The sequence below is a fragment of the Hyposmocoma kahamanoa genome, unplaced genomic scaffold (genome assembly GCF_003589595.1).
Source record: "Hyposmocoma kahamanoa isolate Upper Pololo Valley unplaced genomic scaffold, ASM358959v1 95, whole genome shotgun sequence".
Classification (NCBI taxonomy): Eukaryota; Metazoa; Arthropoda; class Insecta; order Lepidoptera; family Cosmopterigidae; genus Hyposmocoma; species Hyposmocoma kahamanoa.
Genome location: NW_020654972.1, coordinates 321,377 through 332,961, shown reverse-complemented (window position 1 = coordinate 332,961; position 11,585 = coordinate 321,377). Strand labels below are relative to the sequence as shown.

Below are 11,585 nucleotides of genomic sequence, written 5' to 3'. Positions count from 1 at the left end.
GTACTTTTTTCGAACGTTTCGTTTGTAGAAATCGTTACGAAATTATTATTAATAATTTTCAACTTTTTCCACGATTTTCCTTTTGGAATTGAAATGAATCCATATAAGTACTAATAATTAATATGAATTCATATAAGTACTATGAATTCATTTAAATTAACTAATTGGTTCATTAGGTTAAACAAATTTTTCAAAATACTAATTACATTTTAAGCCTTAATACAATTCGTGTGACCGCGCGAACAGTACCCTTTATGTCACAAGTAACGCGTCCACAGATTAAAAAGCATGTGTTAGTTTTGAGTATTTTTCGTTTAATAATTTGTGATTTTATATCAAAATGAATGAAAATGAAGACGAACTTACAACTTTCTGTGATTCCACAGTAAGTGAATTGAGTGAATCAAATTATGTTCAAATTATTGGTATGATTTTATTTAGTCATGTAAACCATATTTGCAGTCCGCTCTGGTGGAAGGATGCCGTCTCCCAGTCCGTATGCAAGGAGGCGACGACTGGCCTTTAGCTGAAATTCTTAGCATTAAGGATATCCGTGGACAAAGAGGCTTTTACGTTCACTATGTTGACTGTAAGTTGCTCTTGAATTCTTGAATCAATCATTCTTTCGAAATTCTACAATGACTCCTAAAAACGTATGAATTCTATGATAATCAATATATATAGATATCAAGCTATCTTGCGAGTGAAAAATTATCCTCGAAATAGTATTATAAATGATATTACGTGCCCAATGAACTTGCATCAATTGTTGACTTTTGCATCAGATTATGAAACTTCCTTACTTTACTAAGACACTTTTCTGCTATCTACAAGTCACTAATTCTACTATGAATATTGATTTTTTAAGTAAATTGAGTCTCCATTTTAAATGCAAAGATATTTCTAGGCTATTCGTAAAATATTGGGAGCCTTCGGGATTACATTGCTAACATCACAAACAACTTTTGTTCCACGACTTTTTATGAAACAGTAAATTTACCAAAAATAATCTTTTTATATTTTGGAACTGACACTACTTTTATAGATCTATATCTGATAATAAGGTAGTAAGTCCAAAATGCAAGCATCCTCTCTGACGACCCCCATGTTTGCTCCTGCATGCTTGCTTTTTCTTTTGTTACTGTACAGACTTATCACCTATTAGAGCAATTTAGGAAATGAAACTATTTTTCTGGATTTAAATGATGTATATTTGTTTTTAAAAACAAACCAATGCTTCGCGCCCTTTTAAGGTCTCATGGTCATGGTTGATAGTAGAGCAATCTATTTAAATATTTTTATTTGTTGTATGAAAATAAAATTATATTGATGAATTATTAAAAGTCATGGAAACGTGAAAAACAGTTATTGTTTGGAATGTAAGTAATATAGTCCTGCAATGTTGCTATAGACCATTTCAATAGGGATGAGTTCTGTGACACTTCTAATTTTTACGTTGCACACATACGATTTATAACTAATCTGTCAACCAGGTTACAAAAATAAATAGTAAATTTGTTATAATGTAGCAAAATCATACAATATTTATTATAGATGTAATTTTAAGTCAAATTTGTGGTATATTATGTAGATAGAAAATGAAATAATAAATATAAAAATAAGTTACCCAAACTGCTTCATGCATAAAATGGATTATTTATCCATAGAGATTTACGCCATAGAATCGATAAATCGAAACGACTTTTGTATGATTTGCGTCAATATGAGGAACATACCTTCTTAGAGGGTTTTATTTTGTTTTTAGCTTTGCATGATCTTTTTGGAGTAATTGTTCAAATTCCGTTTCGTTGCTGTTGATTTTATGCTTTATAGTTGACTTTTTGTTTGGTTGTGTAGTTTTTAGGGATAGACACAACATAAATTACCCTAATTACTTAATGTGTAAAACGAAAAATTTATCCATATATATATTTACACCATTACTTTGTTCATTAGTTATTCTTAAATTATTTTCTGTAAATTACAAATTATCTCGATGAGATATTTAAATTGAGTTTTTTTTCATGTGATTTTACATCACTACATCTCCAGATACTTCAAATTTCAAACAACACCGGAATCATCCCTGTTGAAATGGACTATAGTATTCTACTAATAACCCTGTGTAATCCGGAATAGGTAAATTATATTTACATAAATTTTGAGGAAGTAATACACATCGAGATACCTCCATCTGAAATTCAAAAGCTATTATATTGTACTTTGTTTTATATATTTTTATAGTGTAACAAGCAATTGTTTTGCTACAGTATTGTGTGATGAGCTGGTAATGACAAGTCAACATCTACACACCTATTTTACATCTGTAAAAGAAAAGATAATTTTATTGTAAAAAAAATATTACTATTTTTTTATCACTCTTAGATTTCAAAGGGACCTTTTATCCACTCCATGTGTATTGTGTATTATTTGAAGTTTAGATCAATAACTATTATGATTACAGTAATGTAAGCAATCTGATCTCACTATTTTTAAACTTGGATTTGCACATCACACAAGATTTACAATTTACTCAGTAATAATCTTATTATGCCATTCTTGTTTACAATAGCAAATTTAAGCTTGTAAGTACTGATGTGATTTAATTCTGTACTTGTTGTAACTCCATACTTGTTGGAACTTCAATGCTTGTGACTGTAAACTTAATACAAGCAATAATGCATTTAAAATATGCTTTTAATATGACTGTGCTGAAATTCCGCTCAGACAATTGGGATCCAACCATACAATATTCTACACACTTTAGTATCTTGTGCAATGGTTTTATAATGTAACATTCCAGTTAACAAACGCCTTGACGAGTGGGTGGATGAGTCATGGCTGGATACACGCAAAGTGCAGTTCCCCCGACGGGATGGTGCCCCCACTGGTGGTACCACAACACCAAAGAAGACCCACATTGGATCAGGAGGTGGCATTATGCCTAGTTTTCTTAGTATGTGTGTTTTTGCTATATTTTGCACTAGAAAAGCATAATTTTTATTTTATTGATTAGCTACATTTGCCAACATGCGCCATTATTGCACCAATACTAAATGTTAATGTAATGGTAATAGTTTTCACCTCACTAGCTCGGAAAGACTTTCTTTCTCATTAGAAATTTACACGCAAAAGGTTTTTCCACGCTAGTGTGGAAAAGGTTTTTGAAATTCGAACTTGATGTTGGACTGTGGTGCACCTAACTTTTGCTTTCTATGAAAAAAAACATAACTAATAATAACACGTTCAACTACGCGATATATTTTATTGTTATTATTGTAGACATTAAATTTAAAATAAAATAAAATCATCTTTATTTGACATGCAAACTACATTTTAAAATACAGATAATAAATTATTAAATAATTCGTTCATAAATACAAAAAAGAACAATAGAAAAGTAGGAAAAAATTATAGAAAAAACTTATAACAAATAAGCAAAAGAAAGCATGTCAAAAAGGTCCGTGACTCAGCATCTGATGACTATGCTAATTACATAGCCCTCGCTGATAGGTATACTGCCATGGCCTGTCATAAAAATAGACCACCACAATTAAAAAAAAATAAAAATAAAATTCAAATATTAACACAATCAGACACTTAATAAATTAAATTAGATTTGACACATAAAAAATTAGACATGAAAATAATTAAATTGTAAAATAATAACAATAATAATAAAGTTATATTGCACAATACCAAATACACAGACCAGATACACAAACACAAGTTATTGTGCAAAGCCTGCGTCCCGAGATTGTTTTTCAAACAGCCACAGAAACCATTTTCAACAATTTAATTGATTTAATTTTACCTCGCTAAATTGAGCTGAAAAGTCGTGTGTTTCATTCGACGGCAAAATTGTTTTGCGTCTCGTGTCTTGAAACCCTCGCTACACTCAGGCTTCTATTTTTGAACCACTCGCTTCTCATGTGGTTCAATTTTAGCATCCTTGGCTTTCTCAGGTTTCAATACAAGCACTAGCGTCAAAGAACAACTTTATAGCCTTGAATAACAAATAACTATTTAAGAAAGATATCAGATTCAAGCCGCAGTTGTAATATAACTATTAAATTACTTATAATAATTTAGTACAGGTGCAAAGATGGAGAGCTATATTTATTTGTAGCAGATCTATAATTGCTTTTTTTAAGAATTACAAATTGATTTTAATTAGGTAGGTTAAGGTATACCCTACTTCAGCATGAACATAAATAAATTTAAGGTAGTAGTAATCTTTTTATTATTATTTTTTACTTGTTATGGTAATTGGTATGTAGATTAAGTACCGCCTTAGGCAAATGCATGATATGCTGCATAAATGCTTTTGAATACCACTTTAGCTATTTTCTTAATAATATAATTTCTGTGGACATTTTTGCAATAAGAAAATGTTTTTGCTATCAATGTGAAATATCATATCTATGTGAGCTAATGAAATTGGGCGATTAATGTTGTTTATGTATCAAATTCTAAACAACAAGCAAATAATTTTTGTTATAAAAAATTTAGCATCGCAGTAAATAACTCGGCACTCACGTGAGACAATGGTTTTATCTTACACAAAAATCAAGATTGGCATTTGAATGTAACATTTTGTCGGCAGATGATAATGTCTGCAATGACATTCCGAGGTCTCTTAATACCTATGTGACTCCAACGCCACCAAAGTTACATGACAAAGCCCATACCAACCTTCCTAGTCACGTCACAAATGGCTCAGCACATAAAAGCACTGCGGGTACGTTCCCTTTTCTTTTTATTCAGCAAATATGTGTTTTGAAAATGGGGAAACATTATATTTTAATTCAGTACATATTGTGTATAAATTATAACATACGCCAAGCATAACTAAGGTAAGCATTTCAGTGGTTTCTATTGGTCGATGCTTTTGTAATTTCACTAGTTTAGAGAGCATGCTAAGATAATAAGTAAAAAAATACTAATACTTCTGAAATGATTTTGACCTTGAACAATAACAACGCAATAATCACTTATTAATACTTATTGATACTTTAAGGCTAAACAATTTATGACTACACAAATGTAGTCACGAATGTTTTACACATAACATGCAGTACCTCCGCGTTCAGATGAAAGACTTCAAAACACGCATCACCGCTGCAGACGCGCATTACAGCAGCTTGATTTTGATTGCCTCTCCCGATCGGGAACTGCGTCTTTTCCGAGTCGAAGCACATAATTGTGATTCACAACTGGCCGATCGGAAACTTTTGATATTTCTAATTGGAACTTTAGCTGATTTAACTCACAAATTAGAAAGATATAGTAGGAATCAGGTTCATCTTCTCGCACAGAAACCCATCTCACTTCAAGACTACTCAAAAGGATCGATTCCGATTATTATTAAATATAAAATAATTTTGGATTTTCAATAATAACATACACACTCAACATAGCCCCGCACTAGGGAAACCCTGTGTCGCGGGTGCCATGGACACACATATAGACAAGCACAATTTACACCCAAACTCACGAGAGAAACAAATGTAGGTCATACAAATATTTCTCCCGGCCCGGGAATCGAACCTGGGACCTCTGCGTGGCAGTCCGGCATGGCAACCGTTCGCCCACGTAGGAAGAATCGAATATACAAATATACATATACAAATGCATGTATGTGCTTAACCCCACAAATGAGGCTTTTTTTGTGTGACTCGCAACATGGCTTTAGGTCAAATCACTGTGTTAATACAAATCTATTGGTTTTAGTCGACATAATTTCTGATCATCTAGACAGGGGTATCCAGGTTGACGTTCTCTATTTCGACTTTAAAAAAGCCTTCGATCGTGTAGATAACGACGTGCTTCTAAGCAAGCTAGTTCAGTTCTGGGTCCCCTCTTATTTAATTTATTGATCAACGACCTGGAATCAGTTCTTAAGAGCGCTCGTTGTCTGCTTTATGCTGACGACCTCAAATTAGTGTATGGGGTGGAGCACACAGCCGATTGTGAATCTTTACAAAGAGACGTCAATGCTGTGTTCCAATGGAGTGTGGATAACAAGTTTATTTTCAATCCAGCGAAATGTTTTGTCTGCACTTTTAGCCGTTCACGTGCTCCGTTACATATTCAATATGTGCTTGGAACTGATCCGATTAACCGCGTTTTTTCTATAAAGGATCTTGGTGTAGTCTTTGACTCGCGCCTCACTTTTCACGATCATGTCGTGACACTTGCTGCCGACTGCTTTCGAAGACTGGGCTTTGTGATCCGCAACGTCAAAGAATTTCAAGATTTTGGTGCTATACGAATGGTCTATAATGCTTTAGTGAGAAGCAAACTTGAGACGTCATCGCTTATATGGCACCCGCATGAAGCTACGTATACATCTTTGATCGAAAAGGTTCAAAAAGCTTTCCTTAGATTTTTCTACAAAAAAATGTACGGCTATTATCCGTTTTTGTATCCGACAAAGTATTTACTGGGGACTATTCAGTATAATTCCCTTGAGGTGAGGCGGAACAACAACCTGCTGGTATCTGTTTCTCAGGTATTACGCGGCGAGTCGGACTGTCCTGAGCTAGTGGGACAGTTTGTAAGGCTCTTTGTCCCAGACATTCCTAAAATAGTTTTAAGAGCGCAACGTCGTGAACTATTCACAGTCCCACCGGTGCGTACCGTATCGCGCAGGAACTCACCACTGCTCCGTGCCCTCGCAATGCTCAATCAACTCTTGGCATCAGCACCGGAGTGTGATCTGTTTGCATGGCGATGGGCGGCTGTGTGTTGTGAATGCCTGAGATTTTGTGAAGCGATGGATGATAGTGAGTCAAGTATAGTGCTATAGTTTAATTTATTATTTCAGTCTTTGGTTTTTTTTTCATTTTTATTGTTATTTTTTAATTAGTTTGGTTTTACGGCGCATTGGTTATGGAACTGTAATGCCGTGTAAACATATTTACAATAAATAAATGAATAAATTTGTGTGTATTTTGTGCATATTAATCTAGATCCTTTTCATTTTGACTAATAAATTCGAAGCCTTGCATTATTTAGGGCATTTTTACTTAAAGAATACAATGTCAATTTACAAAAGTTGAAAAAACTTTATTATTTTCTTAAACTCTATTTTAAAAGACATCTTTATTAATAAGTAAAAAATAAAAAATCAGGGTATTTTGTCCATTTTGTTACCATCAAAATTAAACAAATGTACAATTATTATTACTGCCACCGTACCCATAATAACCATGCTGCAGGTCGATTCAGAACCTTACGATGACTCTGTTGTCGACCGATTCGATTAGATATCCTACGATTTCTTTTAATTTTTATTCACAATAACCGAATCGAACGTCAAACTGTTGTATTCGAAACGCAACCGAACTGACGTCACTCCCGTACTCGTACTCGATTACTCGTACTTCTCGACCGGCAAAGGTTGCAAACGTTATTCAGAACACAGTTTTCGAATGAAAGTTACCGAACGTCCTATTGTTCACAAAGCAAGAATGTAATACAGAAATCTTTTATTAGTTTAAATAAAATCTGGATTTTGTTCAATTTTATTAATTTATTTTAATGCGATAGTAATGAATTCCTATATATTAGGCTTTTAAAGTCTTAAAAATGTATAAAAAAGGATTTTCATTTTTCTCATAATCAATTTCACCGACTAACTCCGTAAACGCTATTGGATAACGATATCGTATCCGAATCCGAATCGAACGTTTAACTGGAATGTTCTGAATAGCTCAGAAAACGCCCTTCGATTCGAGAACGATATCCAATCGCACGATTCGGTTAAAATATCGAAGAGTTCTGAATCGGGGGGCTGCTCTGCCACGCAGAGGCCCCGGGTTCGATTTCGGGCCGGGAGAAATATTTGTATGGCCTACATTTATTTCTCTTGTGAGTTTGGGTGTAATTTGTGGTTGTCTATGTTTGTGTCCATAGCACCCGCGATACAGGGTCTTCCTAAAGCGGGGCTATGAGTGTGTGCGCTATTATTATTATTGTTGTAGTGATTAAACAATCTATTTTAGGCTGATCTAAAATTAATATATGCTCATATATTAATTTTGAACTAAATTTGCTCATAAAGAACATGTACTTCCAAATAAAATCACCTTGAAGTTGAAAGGCATGCCGAAATCACGGTTTGTTGTACTTTTTTTAATAAAGATGCCCACTATCAATCCTCTAAGGGTGAATTTACATGTATCAACAAAAATAAAACTGCGTAACAGGTATACATAGTAAAAGCCTACACATTATTTTCCACAACAAGGAAAAAATATGAACATTCAAATTTTAATTAAAATACCAGGTTTCCATTAATATGTAATAGACACCAGCACATCAAACTTTAAAAAATATTTATCGATGCAGTCGATAAATTGCAATCCATAAATATTTTATCGACTATAGGCTGAATGTTGGTTATGCTTATGCAATGAATAACCGAATTTATTTCATTTGAATCATCATCCGCCCATTATTCGTCCAAATACAGGGCACAGGTTTATTTGAATTGTCAATATTTTTATATGTCCACATCCACTGTATTTAGAACTATGTCTATTAAAAATACAAGGAGGAGACTTATTTTAAAGTTTTATCATTTTATTTCAATACGAGTACATATTTGTACTCGTTTTGAAATAAAATGATTGAATCAAATTTGCCTGTTCGTGTAAAATGTATTATTATCAATGAAAATTTGTTTCGATACTAGTAGGCCAATTGTCAAAATAAGAAAGAAGAAGGCAATAACGCTATTAGAACGTCGTAACATTCACACATCAGATATTTTTGGCAAAATTGTACCCTCTTTCACAATCTATCCATAAACCTATCTATAAGAACTAAGTACCTACATCACTATTTAAAATTTTATGAAAACTGACAACCCTGCAAATGTCATTTTAATCCGTCTTAAAATAGACAGACCATATTGTAATTAAATAAAACGTATGGTGCAATTTTCAATTATAAAAAATGACTTTTCAGTATTTCTTTTTTTATTAGCCTAGCGGTTAGTACTGTGGACGCTTGATGAGAAGGCCCCGGGTTCGATTCCCAGTAGGACCAATTTGGGAGACGATCTTTTCTAAAATGGTTCTGGTCTAGGTGTTCTGGGTAATGCCCCCGGAATTATTTTTGTTGCCTTGGTGCTTAGTATAGGAATCTCCTATTATTTGATTTTAAATTCGGGACTTAATCGTATATAAAATCATATTTTGCCTCGATCTCGATGTTTCGGACGTATTCCAACATCCATGGTCGCTAAGGGACTGATGACACAAGACATGGCAAGACAGGACATGGTCCCTTCGAGACCATGGACGTTGCAATACTATACTGCTGCCGTGGCCGAACGTTTACCATGCTGGACTGCCATGCAGAGGTCTCGGGTTCGAATCCCGGGCCGGGAGAAATATTTGTATGGCCTACATTTATTTCTCTCGTGAGTTTGGGTGTAATTTGTGGTTATCTGTGTGTGTCCATGGCACCCCCGATACAGGACTTCCCTAGTGCGGGGCTAGGAGTGTATGCGTTATTATTATTATTATACGTACGGAACGTCGAGATAAATAAAAAGTGTTTTTACGCACGATTAAGTCCCGAATTTAAAATCAAATAATGTATGTAAATCGTGAAAGATGAAATCAGCGTAGGAATTAATTGGTTTAAGACCAGGTAAGTGGTGTGGTTGTTTGGCATGTTATTTTATAATTATCTAGTTGTCCTGTGACCTACAATACTTGTTACGCAGTTTATAAATGCAGTTCTTGGTACACAAAAAAAAAAAACTCGACTACACGAGACGTTCTCCCAAACTTCCAGCGGTAATCAACGAGCCCCGGCAGCTGGTGTCCCGGCCGAGTAGTCCTACGCTCGGCCATGATAACTCCTCCCTGGTAAACGGAGGCGCGGTACTCGCCGCCGCCTTGCAGAAGAAGATGAACCGAAAACGGAAGACCAACTCTCTCGATAATGAGGTAGGTTGCATTCCGGGAATTTTGTTGAATTTACTTTCTCTACCCTAACATATATGGTTTCATTTCCAGATTTATGTTAAGTAGATTTATTTAGTTGAATTACAGTTGTGAACAAAATAATAAACTCCCATTTTTCATCTCCAATCATTCGTCAAAGTGAAAAAGCAGGGCGGGACACGGAGTATCGATTCGGGATGTCGATAGTACTGCGCCGCCGCCCGCGTAGTGAAGTCGATTTTTTTATCAGCTTTATAACTTAACTAGTTTCATACTTCTATTCTATATATTGTATGTTCCATATAAAATAGCAAGCAGCAAGCTTAGGAGACAGTTCTCTTTGAATTAGGGATGTACGATTTTTGCTTTATATCGATTTTTTGGATCGTAATGGATCATATGACTCTGAATCAATCCACGGATCGGATCGTATGCTCTTTAATCGATCTCATAAAAATCGTTTCAAAATGTGTAATAAATAAAACACCTTTATTACATGATTGAATTGCCATAATAATATGTAAATATTTTTTGCTATTCACGGATGCCAGTCCTTTACATATAACTAAACTTTTCAATGATAATGTCATATAACTTAATGTCCAAAGCATTGTCTTCCTCTTCATTTTCTGTTTCTGTACTTTTTGAAATTATTATAAGATGACACTTTTGCATAAATTATGAATACGATCGAGCTAGACCAGCCTTTCCCAAAGTGGGCGATAACGCCCCCTTGTGGGCGGTGCAAGCCTAAAAGGGGGCGGTAAGAGACCCAGGAAAAAAATGGGGGCGTTGTGTAAAGGCTCAGGGGGAGATTTGTAATTTCATCTAGGAAGACTCGTACGGGTCGTATTCTAGAACTCTACTCAATGCTCAAGTCAGGATCTGAGTATGATTTCAAGAACTGGAAATACGACCCTAATGACAGGGACTTGAGTATGATTTCGAGTGCTTTAAACCATACTCAAATCCTGACTTGAGCATTGAGAAGAGTTCTAGAATACGACTCTCAGGGTCGTATTCCAGAACTCAATCAATGCTCAAGTCAGGATTTGAGCAGACTTGAGTATGATTTCAAGCACTGGAAATACGACCCTAATGGCGAGGACTTGTGTATGATTTTCAGTGTTCACTGGAATACTCAAGTCCTGACTTGAGTATTGAGTAGAGTTCTGGAATACGACCCTGAGACACCAACTGAGCTCTCGACTCTCGACTACAACTTGTGAACATCAACTAATATTAATTAAGAGATTGCTCAAACTAACTCGGTTCGATATTTCTCTCCGTGTAGTTCATATATCTGTCCGGTTTTATTGAATAAATAAAATAAAAATCATGTCAATCGGTCGCTCCGTTTCGAAATGAAAGTAGAAACAAACAAACAAATAAAGAGGCAACAGACACAGTTTCGCATTTTAATAGTTATTAGTATTCCTAGTTAGGTAATTTTCGTAGATAATAGACCGCGGGCAATTTGCGGCCGATTTGTGCATTCCTGTATCAATCGGGTGGTTCATAGAATACTTGTTGAGTACGACTGAGCGTCGATTGAGATAAACGAGTTTATGCATGTTTGTCTTATTCCTGTCGGTGAGTGCTGCTTATGCAATCCTATAT

General features: G+C 34.8%; 1 protein-coding gene across 1 annotated transcript in view; it reads left to right on the top strand.

Moving 5' to 3' along the window:
- The first annotated feature begins 268 nt into the window (after positions 1–268).
- The window catches only part of LOC113238287 (histone acetyltransferase Tip60-like), a 28,291-nt gene continuing 16,974 nt past the window's right edge, over positions 269–11,585 (top strand). Inside the window, exons 1-6 of the mRNA XM_026475124.1 lie at positions 269–385; positions 463–589; positions 2,804–2,956; positions 4,607–4,741; positions 9,814–9,991; positions 10,038–10,048. Of these exons, the coding sequence (XP_026330909.1) occupies positions 341–385; positions 463–589; positions 2,804–2,956; positions 4,607–4,741; positions 9,814–9,991; positions 10,038–10,048 (649 nt within the window). The 5' untranslated portion in view covers positions 269–340. The remainder of the gene's footprint in view (positions 386–462; positions 590–2,803; positions 2,957–4,606; positions 4,742–9,813; positions 9,992–10,037; positions 10,049–11,585) is intronic.